The following is a 19,693-nucleotide window of genomic DNA, read 5'->3' as shown; positions in this document are numbered from 1 at the left end:
GAGTCTTAGATGTGCTCTCAGTCTCTCTGATTTCAGTCTCATCTGTGGCAACAGTGAACTGGTCCTGTGGTTTAGTGGTGGTCTCCACTGGTACCTCTTCACCTGACCCTTCAGCTTGACTTGTCTCCTGGTCATCATCTGTTGGTGAGATTCCCGAGCCCCCCATGTCTACGTAAGTGAAGGAAGTGACAAATGGTTTTGATGTGCTTGCTAGTCCAGTTGTTTGGTCCACAGAATGCTCCAAAGTTTCAACTGCTACAGTGGGAGTGTCTATGTGTGTTTCATCTATTTCTTCTGTGGGTGTGATGACTGTTCCTAAAGTTGTGAATTGGAATTGGTCACTGCTGATGACTGAGGAAGAAGATGTGGTCATAACAGCTTCTGACCCTAGTGATGATGCTGTAGTAGATTCCTTGGTAAACATATTATGTGTCAGGTCGCCAGAGCTCTCCTCGTCTTTGAATGTGACCATTGAGGATGTCACACTAGAGACAGGGCCATCTGAAGATCCCTCGGTGCCTGTTGGTTCTTCTGTCTGTTCAACCCCCTTGGTTCCATCAGTTACCTCAGTGCTTACTGATTTTGTAAACACTGAGTCTGTTGAAGATGATGTAGTTTGCAGTGGGGCTGTTGTAACAGCAGATGTGTCATCACCTGAACTCTCATCCTCTGTGGCCTCACTTTCTGAACTAGACGGTTCTGTGAAGTCTCCACTTCCTTGCTCAGACAATGAAGCACTGGATGATTCTATTGTCTCAGCTGTGCTAGTGGAGAGATGAGATTGGGTTGATGTGGATTCCTGGGACTGTGTGAACACTTTTGAAGAATCAACACTTGGAGTCTTAGATGTGCTCTCAGTCTCTCTGATTTCGGTCTCATCAGTTGCTGCAGTGAACTGGTCCTGTGGTTTAGTGGTGGTCTCCACTGGTACCTCCTCAACTGACCCTTCAGCTTGACTTGTCTTTTGCTCACCCTCTGTTGTTGAGTTTCCAAATCCATCCATGTCTATGGGTGTAGAGGTGCTGTGGGTAACCTGTGTTGATCCACTGGTTTGTTCCGTCACCTGTCCAGTCAATGTATAAGGAGTGGTAGAACTACTGACAAACTCAATCGTTGAGGTTGGCACCTTGCTAAACATATCAGGGGCCTGGTCACCGGAACCATCTTCCTCTGTAAGGGTCAAGATTGAACTTGAGGTTACTGTTGGTCTTGATGTAGCGTAAGTACTAACTGACTCTGATGTGGATGCAGTTGTTGATTCAGACTCCTTGGTGAACATCTCAATTGTTGAACCACTTGACATTCCATCCACTTCTGAAGTGAGGACGGCGCGTGTCTCTGTTTCATCAATAATGGGAACAACTGATGGCATTTCTGAGCTTGATGGCAACTCTGGCTCTTCTGGTCTGACTGTGCTATACAGTGGAGAAAGAGGGGTGGCAGCTGACTGAGTAGTAAACATATCAGGAGTCTGATCTCCTGAGCTCTCCTCTTCTAGGATGGTAGTCTCAAAATGAGCAGTTTTCTCTGTGCTATGTAGAGAAGAACCTGTAGTAGCAGCAGCAGTTATTTTCAACTCCGCTGTTGCAGTGTCCTGTGACACTGTGGTCGCTATTTGTTTTGGCTTCTCAGTGCTGAACAGAGAAGAAACGTTAGTCATGAATGTCATTTGTTCTGCTTTGATTGTGCTGTATACAGAAGAAACCGTTGCCGTAACAGACTCTTTGGTAAATATATCAAGGGTCTGGTCACCTGAGCTTTCATCGTCTGTGAGTGTTAAATCTGAAATGAAAGCAACTGAGAGTTTCTCTGTACTGCTTTTTTCTCTTTCTGTCACCTCACTTTCTGGGGTCTGAGCTGTGCTAGAAATAACCTTAGGTACCTCTGCAGTTGTGCCAGATGATAGAGTTACATCAACATCAACAGCTGTTTCAAGAGTGGTGTCACTGCTGACAGACAATGTGGTAAATTCCTCCTTTGTTGTTGCTGGACTAGACAGGAGAGGAGCAGTTGTGCTTGCAGGTTGCTTAGTAGACACGTCTGAGATGTCTTCACCTGAACTCTCCTCCTCTGTCCCTTCAGCCTCAGCTGTAGAGTCTATTGTCAAGTCACCACTACCCTGCTCTGTGAAAGAGGCTGTGGAAGCCTCTACTGGTTTAACTGTGCTTGACATGGAATGAGATTGGATTGATTTGGATTCCTGGGACTGTGTGAACTCTTTTGTTGAAGATTCAACACTTGGAGAATCAGATGTGCTCTCAGTCTCTCTGATTTCGGTCTCATCGGTTGCTACAGTGAACTGGTCCTGTGGTTTAGTGGTGGTCTCCACTGGTACCTCTTCACCTGACCCTTCAGCTTGACTTGTCTCCTGGTCATCATCTGTTGGTGAGATTCCCGAGCCCCCCATGTCTACGTAAGTGAAGGAAGTGACAAATGGTTTTGATGTGCTTGCTAGTCCAGTTGTTTGGTCCACAGAATGCTCCAAAGTTTCAACTGCTACAGTGGGAGTGTCTACGTGTGTTTCATCTATTTCTTCTGTGGGTGTGATGACTATTCCTAAAGTTGTGAATTGGAATTGGTCACTGCTGATGACTGAGGAAGAAGATGTGGTCATAACAGCTTCTGACCCTAGTGATGATGCTGTAGTAGATTCCTTGGTACACATATCAGGTGTCAGGTCGCCAGAGCTCTCCTCGTCTTTGAATGTGACCATTGAGGATGTCACACTAGAGACAGGGCCATCTGAAGATCCCTCGGTGCCTGTTGATTCTTCTGTCTGTTCAACCCCCTTGGTTCCATCAGTTACCTCAGTGCTTACTGATTTTGTAAACACTGAGTCTGTTGAAGATGATGTAGTTTGCAGTGGGGCTGTTGTAACAGCAGATGTGTCATCACCTGAACTCTCATCCTCTGTGGCCTCACTTTCTGAACTAGACGGTTCTGTGAAGTCTCCACTTCCTTGCTCAGACAATGAAGCACTGGATGATTCTATTTTCTCAGCTGTGCTAGTGGAGAGATGAGATTGGGTTGATGTGGATTCCTGGGACTGTGTGAACACTTTTGAAGAATCAACACTTGGAGTCTTAGATGTGCTCTCAGTCTCTCTGATTTCGGTCTCATCAGTTGCTGCAGTGAACTGGTCCTGTGGTTTAGTGGTGGTCTCCACTGGTACCTCCTCAACAAACCCTTCAGCTTGACTTGTCTTTTGCTCACCCTCTGTTGTTGAGTTTCCAAATCCATCCATGTCATCCTCTGTTGTTGAGATTCCAAATCCCTCCATGTCTATGGGTGTAGAGGTGCTGTGGGTAACCTGTGTTGATCCCCTGGTTTGTTCCGTCACCTGTCCAGTCAATGTATAAGGAGTGGTAAAACTACTGACAAACTCAATCGTTGAGGTTGGCACCTTGCTAAACATATCAGGGGCCTGGTCACCGGAACCATCTTCCTCTGTAAGGGTCAAGATTGAACTTGAGGTTACTGTTGGTCTTGATGTAGTGTAAGTACTAACTGACTCTGATGGGGATGCAGTTGTTGCAACAGGCTCCTTGGTGAACATCTCAATTGTTGCACTACTTGAGGTTGTATCCTCTTCTGAAGTGAGGATGGTGCTTGTCTCTGTTTCATCAATGATGTGAACAACTGATGTCATTTCTGACCTTGATGGTGCCTCTGGCTGTTCTGGTCTGACTGTGCTATACAGTGGAGAAAGAGGGGTGGCAGCTGACTGAGTAGTAAACATATCAGGAGTCTGATCTCCTGAGCTCTCCTCTTCTAGGATGGTAGTCTCAAAATGAGCAGTTTTCTCTGTGCTATGTAGAGAAGAACCTGTAGTAGCAGCAGCAGTTATTTTCAACTCCGCTGTTGCCGTGTCCTGTGACACTGTGGTCGCTATTTGTTTTGGCTTCTCAGTGCTGAACAGAGAAGAAACTTTAGTCATGAATGTCATTTGTTCTGCTTTGATTGTGCTGTATACAGAAGAAACCGTTGCCGTAACAGACTCTTTGATAAATATATCAGAGGTCTGGTCACCTGAGTTTTCATCGTCTGTGAGTGTTAAATCTGAAATGAAAGCAACTGAGAGTTTCTCTGTACTGCTTTTTTCTCGTTCTGTCACCTCACTTTCTGGGGTCTGAGCTGTGCTAGATATAACCTTAGGTACCTCTGCAGTTGTGCCAGATGATAGAGTTACATCAACATCAACAGCTGTTTCAAGGGTGGTGTCACTGCTGACAGACAATGTGGTAAATTCCTCCTTTGTTGTTGCTGGACTAGACAGGAGAGGAGCAGTTGTGCTTGCAGGTTGCTTAGTAGACACGTCTGAGATGTCTTCACCTGAACTCTCCTCCTCTGTCCCTTCAGCCTCAGCTGTAGAGTCTATTGTCAAGTCACCACTACCCTGCTCTGTGAAAGAGGCCGTGGAAGCCTCTGTTGGTTTACCTGAGCTTGACATGGAAGGAGATTGGGTTGATGTGGATTCCTGGGACTGTGTGAACACTTTTGAAGAATCAACACTTGGAGTCTTAGATGTGCTCTCAGTCTCTCTGATTTCGGTCTCATCTGTGGCTACAGTGAACTGGTCCTGTGGTTTAGTGGTAGTCTCCACTGGTACCTCTTCACCTGACCCTTCAGCTTGACTTGTCTCCTGGTCATCATCTGTTGGTGAGATTCCCGAGCCCCCCATGTCTACGTAAGTGAAGGAAGTGACAAATGGTTTTGATGTGCTTGCTAGTCCAGTTGTTTGGTCCACAGAATGCTCCAAAGTTTCAACTGCTACAGTGGGAGTGTCTATGTGTGTTTCATCTATTTCTTCTGTGGGTGTGATGACTGTTCCTAAAGTTGTGAATTGGAATTGGTCACTGCTGATGACTGAGGAAGAAGATGTGGTCATAACAGCTTCTGACCCTAGTGATGATGCTGTAGTAGATTCCTTGGTACACATATCAGGTGTCAGGTCGCCAGAGCTCTCCTCGTCTTTGAATGTGACCATTGAGGATGTCACACTAGAGACAGGGCCATCTGAAGATCCCTCGGTGCCTGTTGGTTCTTCTGTCTGTTCAACCCCCTTGGTTCCATCAGTTACCTCAGTGCTTACTGATTTTGTAAACACTGAGTCTGTTGAAGATGATGTAGTTTGCAGTGGGGCTGTTGTAACAGCAGATGTGTCATCACCTGAACTCTCATCCTCTGTGGCCTCACTTTCTGAACTAGACGGTTCTGTGAAGTCTCCACTTCCTTGCTCAGACAATGAAGCACTGGATGATTCTATTGTCTCAGCTGTGCTAGTGGAGAGATGAGATTGGGTTGATGTGGATTCCTGGGACTGTGTGAACACTTTTGAAGAATCAACACTTGGAGTCTTAGATGTGCTCTCAGTCTCTCTGATTTCGGTCTCATCAGTTGCTGCAGTGAACTGGTCCTGTGGTTTAGTGGTGGTCTCCACTGGTACCTCCTCAACAAACCCTTCAGCTTGACTTGTCTTTTGCTCACCCTCTGTTGTTGAGTTTCCAAATCCATCCATGTCATCCTCTGTTGTTGAGATTCCAAATCCCTCCATGTCTATGGGTGTAGAGGTCCTGTGGGTAACCTGTGTTGATCCACTGGTTTGTTCCGTCACCTGTCCAGTCAATGTATAAGGAGTGGTAGAACTACTGACAAACTCAATTGTTGAGGTTGGCACCTTGCTAAACATATCAGGGGCCTGGTCACCGGAACCATCTTCCTCTGTAAGGGTCAAGATTGAACTTGAGGTTACTGTTGGTCTTGATGTAGTGTAAGTACTAACTGACTCTGATGTGGATGCAGTTGTTGCATCAGACTCCTTGATGAACATTTCAATTGTTGAACCACTTGACATTCCATCCACTTCTGAAGTGAGGACGGCGCGTGTCTCTGTTTCATCAATAATGGGAACAACTGATGGCATTTCTGAGCTTGATGGCAACTCTGGCTCTTCTGGTCTGACTGTGCTATACAGTGGAGAAAGAGGGGTGGCAGCTGACTGAGTAGTAAACATATCAGGAGTCTGATCTCCTGAGCTCTCCTCTTCTAGGATGGTAGTCTCAAAATGAGCAGTTTTCTCTGTGCTATGTAGAGAAGAACCTGTAGTAGCAGCAGCAGTCATTTTCAACTCCGCTGTTGCAGTGTCCTGTGACACTGTGGTCGCTCTTTGTTTTGGCTTCTCAGTGCTGAACAGAGAAGAAACTTTAGTCATGAATGTCATTTGTTCTGCTTTGATTGTGCTGTATACAGAAGAAACCGTTGCCGTAACAGACTCTTTGATAAATATAGCAGAGGTCTGGTCACCTGAGCTTTCATCGTCTGTGAGTGTTAAATCTGAAATGAAAGCAACTGGGAGTTTCTCTGTACTGCTTTTTTCTCTTTGAGTCACCTCACTTTCTGGGGTCTGAGCTGTGCTAGAAATAACCTTAGGTACCTCTGCAGTTGTGCCAGATGATAGAGTTACATCAACATCAACAGCTGTTTCAAGGGTGGTGTCACTGCTGACAGACAATGTGGTAAATTCCTCCTTTGTTGTTGCTGGACTAGACAGGAGAGGAGCAGTTGTGCTTGCAGGTTGCTTAGTAGACACGTCTGAGATGTCTTCACCTGAACTCTCCTCCTCTGTCCCTTCAGCCTCAGCTGTAGAGTCTATTGTCAAGTCACCACTACCCTGCTCTGTGAAAGAGGCTGTGGAAGCCTCTGTTGGTTTACCTGAGCTTGACATGGAAGGAGATTGGGTTGATGTGGATTCCTGGGACTGTGTGAACACTTTTGAAGAATCAACACTTGGAGTCTTAGATGTGCTCTCAGTCTCTCTGATTTCGGTCTCATCAGTTGCTGCAGTGAACTGGTCCTGTGGTTTAGTGGTGGTCTCCACTGGTACCTCTTCACCTGACCCTTCAGCTTGACTTGTCTTTTGCTCACCCTCTGTTGTTGAGTTTCCAAATCCATCCATGTCTATGGGTGTAGAGATGCTGTGGGTAACCTGTGTTGATCCACTGGTTTGTTCCGTCACCTGTCCAGTCAATGTATATGGAGTGGTAGAACTACTGACAAACTCAATCGTTGAGGTTGGCACCTTGCTAAACATATCAGGGGCCTGGTCACCGGAACCATCTTCCTCTGTAAGGGTCAAGATTGAACTTGAGGTTACTGTTGGTCTTGATGTAGTGTAAGTACTAACTGACTCTGATGTGGATGCAGTTGTTGCATCAGACTCCTTGATGAACATCTCAATAGTTGAACCACTTGACATTCCATCCACTACTGAAGTGAGGACGGCGCGTGTCTCTGTTTCATCAATAATGGGAACAACTGATGGCATTTCTGAGCTTGATGGCAACTCTGGCTCTTCTGGTCTGACTGTGCTATACAGTGGAGAAAGAGGGGTGGCAGCTGACTGAGTAGTAAACATATCAGGAGTCTGATCTCCTGAGCTCTCCTCTTCTAGGATGGTAGTCTCAAAATGAGCAGTTTTCTCTGTGCTATGTAGAGAAGAACCTGTAGTAGCAGCAGCAGTTATTTTCAACTCCGCTGTTGCAGTGTCCTGTGACACTGTGGTCGCTATTTGTTTTGGCTTTTCAGTGCTGAACAGAGAAGAAACTTTAGTCATGAATGTCATTTGTTCTGCTTTGATTGTGCTGTATACAGAAGAAACCGTTGCCGTAACAGACTCTTTGGTAAATATATCAGGGGTCTGGTCACCTGAGCTTTCATCGTCTGTGAGTGTTAAATCTGAAATGAAAGCAACTGAGAGTTTCTCTGTACTGCTTTTTTCTCTTTCTGTCACCTCACTTTCTGGGGTCTGAGCTGTGCTAGAAATAACCTTAGGTACCTCTGCAGTTGTGCCAGATGATAGAGTTACATCAACATCAACAGCTGTTTCAAGGGTGGTGTCACTGCTGACAGACAATGTGGTAAATTCTTCCTTTGTTGTTGCTGGACTAGACAGGAGAGGAGCAGTTGTGCTTGCAGGTTGCTTAGTAGACACGTCTGAGATGTCTTCACCTGAACTCTCCTCCTCTGTCCCTTCAGCCTCAGCTGTAGAGTCTATTGTCAAGTCACCACTACCCTGCTCTGTGAAAGAGGCTGTGGAAGCCTCTGTTGGTTTACCTGAGCTTGACATGGAAGGAGATTGGGTTGATGTGGATTCCTGGGACTGTGTGAACACTTTTGAAGAATCAACACATGGAGTCTCAGATGTGCTCTCAGTCTCTCTGATTTCGGTCTCATCGGTTGCTACAGTGAACTGGTCCTGTGGTTTAGTGGTGGTCTCCACTGGTACCTCCTCACCTGACCCTTCAGCTTGACTTGTCTTTTGCTCACCCTCTGTTGTTGAGTTTCCAAATCCATCCATGTCTATGGGTGTAGAGGTGCTGTGGGTAACCTGTGTTGATCCACTGGTTTGTTCCGTCACCTGTCCAGTCAATGTATAAGGAGTGGTAAAACTACTGACAAACTCAATCGTTGAGGTTGGCACCTTGCTAAACATATCAGGGGCCTGGTCACCGGAACCATCTTCCTCTGTAAGGGTCAAGATTGAACTTGAGGTTACTGTTGGTCTTGATGTAGTGTAAGTACTAACTGACTCTGATGTGGATGCAGTTGTTGATTCAGACTCCTTGGTGAACATCTCAATTGTTGAACCACTTGACATTCCATCCACTTCTGAAGTGAGGACGGCGCGTGTCTCTGTTTCATCAATAATGGGAACAACTGATGGCATTTCTGAGCTTGATGGCAACTCTGGCTGTTCTGGTCTGACTGTGCTATACAGTGGAGAAAGAGGGGTGGCAGCTGACTGAGTAGTAAACATATCAGGAGTCTGATCTCCTGAGCTCTCCTCTTCTAGGATGGTAGTCTCAACATGAGCAGTTTTCTCTGTGCTATGTAGAGAAGAACCTGTAGTAGCAGCAGCAGTCATTTTCAACTCCGCTGTTGCAGTTTCCTGTGACACTGTGGTCGCAATTTGTTTTGGCTTCTCAGTGCTGAACAGAGAAGAAACTTTAGTCATGAATGTCATTTGTTCTGCTTTGATTGTGCTGTATACAGAAGAAACCGTTGCCGTAACAGACTCTTTGATAAATATAGCAGAGGTCTGGTCACCTGAGCTTTCATCGTCTGTGAGTGTTAAATCTGAAATGAAAGCAACTGAGAGTTTCTCTGTACTGCTTTTTTCTCTTTGAGTCACCTCACTTTCTGGGGTCTGAGCTGTGCTAGAAATAACCTTAGGTACCTCTGCAGTTGTGCCAGATGATAGAGTTACATCAACATCAACAGCTGTTTCAAGGGTGGTGTCACTGCTGACAGACAATGTGGTAAATTCCTCCTTTGTTGTTGCTGGACTAGACAGGAGAGGAGCAGTTGTGCTTGCAGGTTGCTTAGTAGACACGTCTGAGATGTCTTCACCTGAACTCTCCTCCTCTGTCCCTTCAGCCTCAGCTGTAGAGTCTATTGTCAAGTCACCACTACCCTGCTCTGTGAAAGAGGCTGTGGAAGCCTCTGTTGGTTTACCTGAGCTTGACATGGAAGGAGATTGGGTTGATGTGGATTCCTGGGACTGTGTGAACACTTTTGAAGAATCAACACTTGGAGTCTTAGATGTGCTCTCAGTCTCTCTGATTTCGGTCTCATCAGTTGCTGCAGTGAACTGGTCCTGTGGTTTAGTGGTGGTCTCCACTGGTACCTCTTCACCTGACCCTTCAGCTTGACTTGTCTTTTGCTCACCCTCTGTTGTTGAGTTTCCAAATCCATCCATGTCTATGGGTGTAGAGATGCTGTGGGTAACCTGTGTTGATCCACTGGTTTGTTCCGTCACCTGTCCAGTCAATGTATATGGAGTGGTAGAACTACTGACAAACTCAATCGTTGAGGTTGGCACCTTGCTAAACATATCAGGGGCCTGGTCACCGGAACCATCTTCCTCTGTAAGGGTCAAGATTGAACTTGAGGTTACTGTTGGTCTTGATGTAGTGTAAGTACTAACTGACTCTGATGTGGATGCAGTTGTTGCATCAGACTCCTTGATGAACATCTCAATAGTTGAACCACTTGACATTCCATCCACTACTGAAGTGAGGACGGCGCGTGTCTCTGTTTCATCAATAATGGGAACAACTGATGGCATTTCTGAGCTTGATGGCAACTCTGGCTCTTCTGGTCTGACTGTGCTATACAGTGGAGAAAGAGGGGTGGCAGCTGACTGAGTAGTAAACATATCAGGAGTCTGATCTCCTGAGCTCTCCTCTTCTAGGATGGTAGTCTCAAAATGAGCAGTTTTCTCTGTGCTATGTAGAGAAGAACCTGTAGTAGCAGCAGCAGTTATTTTCAACTCCGCTGTTGCAGTGTCCTGTGACACTGTGGTCGCTATTTGTTTTGGCTTTTCAGTGCTGAACAGAGAAGAAACTTTAGTCATGAATGTCATTTGTTCTGCTTTGATTGTGCTGTATACAGAAGAAACCGTTGCCGTAACAGACTCTTTGGTAAATATATCAGGGGTCTGGTCACCTGAGCTTTCATCGTCTGTGAGTGTTAAATCTGAAATGAAAGCAACTGAGAGTTTCTCTGTACTGCTTTTTTCTCTTTCTGTCACCTCACTTTCTGGGGTCTGAGCTGTGCTAGAAATAACCTTAGGTACCTCTGCAGTTGTGCCAGATGATAGAGTTACATCAACATCAACAGCTGTTTCAAGGGTGGTGTCACTGCTGACAGACAATGTGGTAAATTCTTCCTTTGTTGTTGCTGGACTAGACAGGAGAGGAGCAGTTGTGCTTGCAGGTTGCTTAGTAGACACGTCTGAGATGTCTTCACCTGAACTCTCCTCCTCTGTCCCTTCAGCCTCAGCTGTAGAGTCTATTGTCAAGTCACCACTACCCTGCTCTGTGAAAGAGGCTGTGGAAGCCTCTGTTGGTTTACCTGAGCTTGACATGGAAGGAGATTGGGTTGATGTGGATTCCTGGGACTGTGTGAACACTTTTGAAGAATCAACACATGGAGTCTCAGATGTGCTCTCAGTCTCTCTGATTTCGGTCTCATCGGTTGCTACAGTGAACTGGTCCTGTGGTTTAGTGGTGGTCTCCACTGGTACCTCCTCACCTGACCCTTCAGCTTGACTTGTCTTTTGCTCACCCTCTGTTGTTGAGTTTCCAAATCCATCCATGTCTATGGGTGTAGAGGTGCTGTGGGTAACCTGTGTTGATCCACTGGTTTGTTCCGTCACCTGTCCAGTCAATGTATAAGGAGTGGTAAAACTACTGACAAACTCAATCGTTGAGGTTGGCACCTTGCTAAACATATCAGGGGCCTGGTCACCGGAACCATCTTCCTCTGTAAGGGTCAAGATTGAACTTGAGGTTACTGTTGGTCTTGATGTAGTGTAAGTACTAACTGACTCTGATGTGGATGCAGTTGTTGATTCAGACTCCTTGGTGAACATCTCAATTGTTGAACCACTTGACATTCCATCCACTTCTGAAGTGAGGACGGCGCGTGTCTCTGTTTCATCAATAATGGGAACAACTGATGGCATTTCTGAGCTTGATGGCAACTCTGGCTGTTCTGGTCTGACTGTGCTATACAGTGGAGAAAGAGGGGTGGCAGCTGACTGAGTAGTAAACATATCAGGAGTCTGATCTCCTGAGCTCTCCTCTTCTAGGATGGTAGTCTCAACATGAGCAGTTTTCTCTGTGCTATGTAGAGAAGAACCTGTAGTAGCAGCAGCAGTCATTTTCAACTCCGCTGTTGCAGTTTCCTGTGACACTGTGGTCGCAATTTGTTTTGGCTTCTCAGTGCTGAACAGAGAAGAAACTTTAGTCATGAATGTCATTTGTTCTGCTTTGATTGTGCTGTATACAGAAGAAACCGTTGCCGTAACAGACTCTTTGATAAATATAGCAGAGGTCTGGTCACCTGAGCTTTCATCGTCTGTGAGTGTTAAATCTGAAATGAAAGCAACTGAGAGTTTCTCTGTACTGCTTTTTTCTCTTTGAGTCACCTCACTTTCTGGGGTCTGAGCTGTGCTAGAAATAACCTTAGGTACCTCTGCAGTTGTGCCAGATGATAGAGTTACATCAACATCAACAGCTGTTTCAAGGGTGGTGTCACTGCTGACAGACAATGTGGTAAATTCCTCCTTTGTTGTTGCTGGACTAGACAGGAGAGGAGCAGTTGTGCTTGCAGGTTGCTTAGTAGACACGTCTGAGATGTCTTCACCTGAACTCTCCTCCTCTGTCCCTTCAGCCTCAGCTGTAGAGTCTATTGTCAAGTCACCACTACCCTGCTCTGTGAAAGAGGCTGTGGAAGCCTCTGTTGGTTTACCTGAGCTTGACATGGAAGGAGATTGGGTTGATGTGGATTCCTGGGACTGTGTGAACACTTTTGAAGAATCAACACTTGGAGTCTTAGATGTGCTCTCAGTCTCTCTGATTTCGGTCTCATCAGTTGCTGCAGTGAACTGGTCCTGTGGTTTAGTGGTGGTCTCCACTGGTACCTCTTCACCTGACCCTTCAGCTTGACTTGTCTTTTGCTCACCCTCTGTTGTTGAGTTTCCAAATCCATCCATGTCTATGGGTGTAGAGCTGCTGTGGGTAACCTGTGTTGATCCACTGGTTTGTTCCGTCACCTGTCCAGTCAATGTATAAGGAGTGGTAAAACTACTGACAAACTCAATCGTTGAGGTTGGCACCTTGCTAAACATATCAGGGGCCTGGTCACCGGAACCATCTTCCTCTGTAAGGGTCAAGATTGAACTTGAGGTTACTGTTGGTCTTGATGTAGTGTAAGTACTAACTGACTCTGATGTGGATGCAGTTGTTGATTCAGACTCCTTGGTGAACATCTCAATTGTTGAACCACTTGACATTCCATCCACTTCTGAAGTGAGGACGGCGCGTGTCTCTGTTTCATCAATAATGGGAACAACTGATGGCATTTCTGAGCTTGATGGCAACTCTGGCTCTTCTGGTCTGACTGTGCTATACAGTGGAGAAAGAGGGGTGGCAGCTGACTGAGTAGTAAACATATCAGGAGTCTGATCTCCTGAGCTCTCCTCTTCTAGGATGGTAGTCTCAACATGAGCAGTTTTCTCTGTGCTATGTAGAGAAGAACCTGTAGTAGCAGCAGCAGTTATTTTAGACTCAGCTGTTGCAGTTTCCTGTGATACTGAAGTCGGTACATGTCCTGGCTTCTCAGTGCTGAACAGAGAAGTTGCTATAGTTGTAGAAGTCTTTTCACTCTCTGCTGTTGCAGCTTCCTGTGACGCTGTGGTAGGCTTCTCAGTGCTATGCGGAGAATAAGCTGAAGTGATTGTAATCTTTGATGTTTCAGCTGTTGCAGTTTCACGAGATGCTGTAGTCACTACTTGTCTTGGATTCTTAGTGCTGAACAGAGAAGAAACTGTTTTAGTTGCCGTGTCTTTGGTAAACATATCAGATGTCTGATCACCTGAGCTCTCTTTTTCTGTGGTGAGGACTGAACTTGTTTCAGGTGCAGGGCTGAGGATTGTAGGTTCTTCTTCAGGTTTTGTGGCAGTTTGAGTGGGTGAAGGTATAGACTTAACGTGTGAAGGCTCTGCGCTACCGTCATAGTCCACCTCTTCAATGTCTGTCAAAGTGGATGATGTGACAGTAATGGAAGCTACACTTGTTGGTTCTCTGCTGTACATAGAAGATGTAGGTGTCACGGAAGTCTTGGTAAACATCTCAGTTGTTTGGTCACTTGAGCTTTCTTCATCTGTAGAGGTGAGGACTGAACTTGACTCTATGTCACCGGTAATTGGGGTAACTGAAGGTTTTTCTGTTACTTGTCCTGGTTTGTCTGTGCCATATAGAGATGAAGCTGCAGTAAGAGCCGTCTTTGAAGTCTCAGCTGTTGCAGATTCATGTGACGCTGTCGTTCTGACATGTCCTGGTTTCTCTGTCCTGAAAAGAGTGGAGACTGTGGTGGTTGCAGTTTCTTTGGTAAACATATCAAGAATTGAGCTTGTCTCTGTATCATCAATCATGGGAAGACCTGATGTCCTTCGTGTTTCTCTAGTCGGTCCAAATTCTGTTATTTCAGTTAGTGCTTCCTGTGAGGTGCCAATCACTGTAGCTGATGTCCCCATTGGTTCCCATGTTTGATCTATCAGGGTAACCACGGCAGTCGTAGATGATACTTGGGATGCAGTTTCATGCGAGGCTGTAGTCCCTACAAGTCCTATTTCGTCCGTCCTGAATAAAGAGGACACTGTGGTAGTTGCAGTGTCTTTGGTAAACATATCAGGGTTCTGATCACCTGAGCTTTCCTCATCTGTAATGGTAAGTTCTGATGCAGTTGTCTGGACATCTGCGCTCTCCTCACCAGTAGAGGAGAGGTCTGAGGTTCTCTCTGTGTAAACAGTAACAGGGGTACCTGAAGGTTTTTCTGTGCTTGTTGGCCTCTCTGTGACTTCTGTGACTGTCTCCACTGTTGCAGTTTCTTGTGACGTTGTTTTCTCCGTGCTATATACAGACGAAACTGTAGTAGTAGCAGTCTCAGTGTCAGGTGTTGCAGTTTCATGTGATGCAGTAGTTAATTGTCCGGGTTTCTCAGTGCTATACAGAGAAGTAGCTGTAGTTGTAGCAGTCTGTGGAGACTCCCCTGCTGCAGTTTCATGTGATGCTGTAGTCTCTACATTTTCTGGTGTCTCAGTACTAAACAGAGAAGAAGTGGTGGTTGTTGTAGTTGCAGAGTCTACGGTGAACTTATCACCTGTCTGGTCAACTGAGCTCTCCTTGTCTGTAGAGGAGATAACTGTGCTCGTCACCACCTCATTAATAATGGGTGTAACTGATGGTTTTTCTGAGCCCAATGGTTTCTCAGTCTGCCCTGTAACTTCACTATTTCCTGTTGTGGTCATTACATGTGGCATTTCAGTGGTTGTCATTTGTTCTGGTTTGACTGTACTATAAACAAAAGAAATAGTTGCAGTGACAGGCTCTTTGGTAAACATATCAGGAGTCTGGTCACCTGAGCTCTCTTCATCTGTAGACAGGACCGAGCTAATCTCTGTATCATCAATTACACTGATGGTGGAGGGCTTTTCTGTGACGGATGTGTCTTCAATTGCAGCACTTCCCACTGTTATACCTACAGGTCGCTTAGTTGTAGTCATCTCCATCTCTGTTTTGATTGTGCTGAACAATGTAGGACCACTTGTCGCTGTAGACTCATTGGGGAACATATCAGGAGTCTGATCACCTGAGCTCTCTTCATCTGTGGTGAGGACTGAGCTTGTCTCTGTAACAGGAATAGACAAAGGTTTTTCTGAGCCTGCCAGTTTCTCAGCCTGGTCTGTAACTGCACTCTCTGCTGTTTCATGTGACACTGTGGTAGTAATTACTGGTTTCTCAGTGCTATACAAAGAAGAAACTGTGGGAGTTGCAGTGTCTTTGGTGTAAATCTCACTTGTCTGGTCACCTGAGGTCACTGTAGAGGATAGGGTTGAGCTTGCCTCAGTCACTTGAGTATCCACTGTAGCTCCACTAGAAACAGCTGTGCTGAAAGTCACAGAAGGTGAGACTGTTGGTGACACATCAACTTTTTTACTGGGTTCAATGCTTGATGATAATGTTGATCTATCATCCTCCATTTTGCCCGTGCTGAACACAGGAGATGCTGTTGTCACAATAGACTCCTTAGTGGACATCAGAGTTATCTCATCTTCATCTGTAGAGGTGACGGCTGTGCTAGTCTTTGTGTCATCACTAACCGGAGTAGCTGATGGTTTCTCTGTTTGCTCTGTAGCCTCACTGGTTGCTGTTGTGGTTGTGGTCACATCATGTTCTGTTTTGATTGTACTATAAAGAGGAGAGAGAGGTGATGCAGTAGATGTGCTAGTAAACATATCAGGGTCACCTGAACTTTCCTCCTCCATAACACTTGGGGTAACTGAAGATGTATCTTTGCTTGTGGTCTCTTGTTCTTGTTTAGGTACCTCACTTGTCAGAATTGTGCCCTGTGTGGTGTATCGGCTGACTAAGTCTGAGAGAGATGCCATGGTTGTCTTAATCATCTGAATAGTACTATATATTGGAGAGGCAGTTGTTGCAGAAAATTCTTTGGTGGACATTGGAGATATCGCCAGACTCTCAGAACTCTCTTCATCTGTGGAGGCTGAAGTTGTCTCAGTCTCATCAATGATAGGAACAACTGATGGTTTCTCTGTGCCTGTTTGGTCTTTGGTCAGTGATGTTACCTCACTTTCCATTGTTGCTTGCTGTGTAGTGTCTGTTGAGCTTGTTCTTGGTGACGTTGTTGTGGATCCTAACAAGATCTGTTCTGTGTTGGATGATGAAGAGCTGGTTGTGAACATATCAGGAGTTTGGTCTCCTGTAGTCTCCTCCTCTGGTATGAAAACCATATGTGTTGCAGTAGTGTCTTTAACTGTGGGAGACACTGAAGGCTGGCTAATTGTTGTTCCCTCTTTCTGGCTTGTCAAAAATCCAACTGTGGTAGAGATCACAACTGTGGTAGCTGGCGGTGATCCATCTTCAACATCACCAGAAGTGGGTGTAGGGATGGACAGTGAAGGGATTTGAGTGGAGATTTCAACATCTGGAACAGCAGATGCAATATCAGTCTCACCTGTGGACATGTGTAGTTCTGTTGTGGGAGAGAGAGAGAGCTCTTCCACAGACCCTTCTGGCTGAGTCACCTCAGCATTATTGTCATCATCCACGGGTTGTGTCGCTGATCTCTCAACCTCTTTGTCAAACACAGAGGTGCTGACTTGCTTGCTTCCTTCAGGGGGTGTGGGTGTATGAGATGCTTGGGTTTGTTCTGAAGCTTTGGTTACTGCTGTGCCAGATGGTGAAACAGTGGACACTGCTTCAGTGGATGTAGTTATGACGTCACTTAGTCCCTCTGAGGTTTCTGAAAATGATGATACACCCTCAGCTGTTTGCTCTGTTTTGGATGGAGTGGTTTCCACAATTGCTGTGACAGGTGCAGAGGTTGCAGTCACGTCTGTCTTTACAGCAGGGCCTTGTGTGGTTCCCTCAACCTGCTCTGGGGGTGACAGAGGAGGCGTTGACTCCACATGAACCATCTCAGGGCCATGGTTATCAAAAAATGTATCGAGAGTGGACGTTGACAAAGGCCGTGGGGAAGTTGAGAACGGTTCCTCCGTGGACACCAAAGAGATCTCCTTCTGAACATCAGTCTCATCTGTTATATTATCAATCTCTATCAGAGAGTAATCAAATGAGGTGGGGGTCATCTCCTCGTCGCTGCCCCCCAGCACGGTCACATTGTCCTCAAACTGGAACTGATCTCCTCCTGGTCTCCTCCCAACCTCCTCCTCTACTCGTATTCTCTCTGGCTCCAGGGTCACCTCGTGTTTGCCATTGATGAAGCTCAGCTTTGGATTGATGGTGACGGCAGCAGAGGAGAATAAGTCAGGTTCTCCACTGGCCAGCATGGGCTCACCATCCACCAGGGAGGGGGTGGCCTGGTCAGGAACGACAGGGATGGTAGGGAACTGACCCAGGTCTGGCACATCTGGAAGTACAGGGAACTGAATCAAAGTGTCTAAGATCTGCAGAGTTGCATCCACTGAAAAGAGACAGGGAGAGAGAGAGAGAGAGAGAGGGAGAAAGAGGGGGGAAATAGACTGATTAGCATACATAACAATGACACTATAAAAAGTAATTGTGTTGCTACCATTAGTTAATGCATTTATTTATACTTATTTACTAAATAGTTATTGAAAGTGATTGATAAAGTGCACAAAATGAACAAATGTGACATTGTTCTTAAACTTATTATTTGATTTCTTCCCTCCTGAAATGTAACCTGTTCACTGAACACAGTAATGGTCATTCAAGGCGTGGATTTTCCAAAGATACAAAGAGTAGATTATGTTGAAAAGCATTCGCACTGGGCACAGACGTCAGTTCAACGTCTAGTTTTGATTTACATTTAGTTAAGTTGTCAACTAACGTGAATTCAACGTGAAATCAACAAAACATGTCACCATGTCATTGGATTTAGGTTGAAAGTTGGGGGAAAAGAAGACGTAATGCCCATGTGTCGATAACTTTCTGCAAATCCAATCAGTTTTTCACGATTCAATGTCATCACATTGATTTTTTTGGGTTGAAATGACGGGGAAACAACATTGATTTAACCAGTTTTTGCCCAGTTGGTTGTCTCAACCTCCACAGTTCTCCGTCCATGTTGAATACCCTGAGGCTGTATTTAGTGAGTGGAAATCCAAATAAAAACAATTCCACGTTTGCCCTTCCTATTTCAGTTTAACTCTATTCAGCTCCATGGTTTACAAAAACATTGGACCTGAAATCCTGTAAGATGACCTAGGCCTAGGGCATCAGTTGGGGGAAGGCGTCCGCTTCTACTCCTGTTAACCTTTATTCTCTTTATGACCTCTGTCTAGTCATGAATAACAGGGGAGGGTAAAATCCTGTGGCAAGATGCTGCACTAAGTAGAGCTCAGCAGCTAATACCGGTTATGTGCTTATGACTGAATGATTTGATATGGTCACAGCATCTTCACAACAAAGATAGCATGAGAGGACTAGTCACTTTAAAGGTCAGACTACAAATAATCAAACTATTATAAATCAAATATTCTCGTACATATTTGGAAACTTTGGCTTGTCTGCCAACTGAATACCATCCAAACCATAATCCACAGATTTATATCCCCAATTAATTTGCAAAGAAAAATTACCACAAGGCCATCTCAGTGAGTAAGAAATGTACAATTTAAGCCTAACATTTAGGATTCCGAATTAAACAGTGACACTTCCAAACATCTTTGTGGAACATTGTTTGCTTTTCTGGGGTTACCAGTATTGCTTTACAGGTCTTATGATGGGGGCCACTTCCAACTTGGATTCAGAAATTACACGTCCTACAATACTACAGATGTAGGATCTTAACCTGATCACCCTGTTGCAGGAGAAATGTCCTGCAATGCAGGAAATGTAAAACCTGTAGTTTATTTGAGGTTTAAAAAGGCTTCTGAAATTTGAAATTTCCACTTTGAAATTTCAGACTTGATTTTCCCTTATGAAAAATGTATCAATCCCTATAAAAATGTCCATTAATTATAATCCACATAAGAATTCACATTTCCTGTTGCTGCAGTTGTGTTAATTTCTTCTTTTTAAAATGGTAACTCAGCAGCATCCTTCACTCTCTCCGAAGCACAAAGCTATCGCGATCTTCCTACACGCTTTACGCCTTACTTTGGAAAAGTGCAGTAAGTGACATGCTTCACCAGTTAAGAGGATGGCATCTGGTACAGCTCACAATACTTGGCAGTGATGTTTTAATCAGGCTGTTATGGGGAGCATTAAAGAATGCATATGATCGGTGTAACACGGCCCTTAAGCCCCTGTCTTGTGGGCTGGAAGGTCCCTCTCAGACCCCAAGTCAACTAAGGCTCTGAGCAAAGACAGACCTCCTGTTCCTGCCCTGCTTTGCAAACAAGAGTGGCTGTTAGGAGTCAAACGCTGAGCAGATCCATTGGATGTCAGTGTCTCCCTGGAGAGGAATGCGTGCCACATCTGATGATCGGCCCACACAACTGTATAGCCTTTGGAAAATAAGTCCTCACGCGTCCCCTCGAGATGCACACTTCAGTGTTTTTTTCCTTCCCCAGAATTAATAACAAACGTTGTGAGTAAGCCAGTGCTTCACGCCCTGATCT

At 45.3% G+C, this 19,693-nt stretch overlaps 1 protein-coding gene across 1 annotated transcript in view; it reads right to left on the bottom strand.

The window, feature by feature from the left end:
- Positions 1-19,693, bottom strand: part of LOC311140886 (versican core protein-like) — a gene marked incomplete at its 5' end in the record, with an annotated part of 56,715 nt that overhangs the window by 18,440 nt on the left and 18,582 nt on the right. Inside the window, one exon of the mRNA XM_084176160.1 lies at positions 17,153-17,517. Within this exon, the coding sequence (XP_084032286.1) occupies positions 17,153-17,517 (365 nt within the window). The remainder of the gene's footprint in view (positions 1-17,152; positions 17,518-19,693) is intronic.

This window comes from Coregonus lavaretus (genome assembly GCF_964263955.1).
Source record: "Coregonus lavaretus genome assembly, chromosome: 14".
Taxonomy (NCBI): domain Eukaryota; kingdom Metazoa; phylum Chordata; class Actinopteri; order Salmoniformes; family Salmonidae; genus Coregonus; species Coregonus lavaretus.
This window is presented reverse-complemented; position numbering and strand designations above follow the sequence as displayed.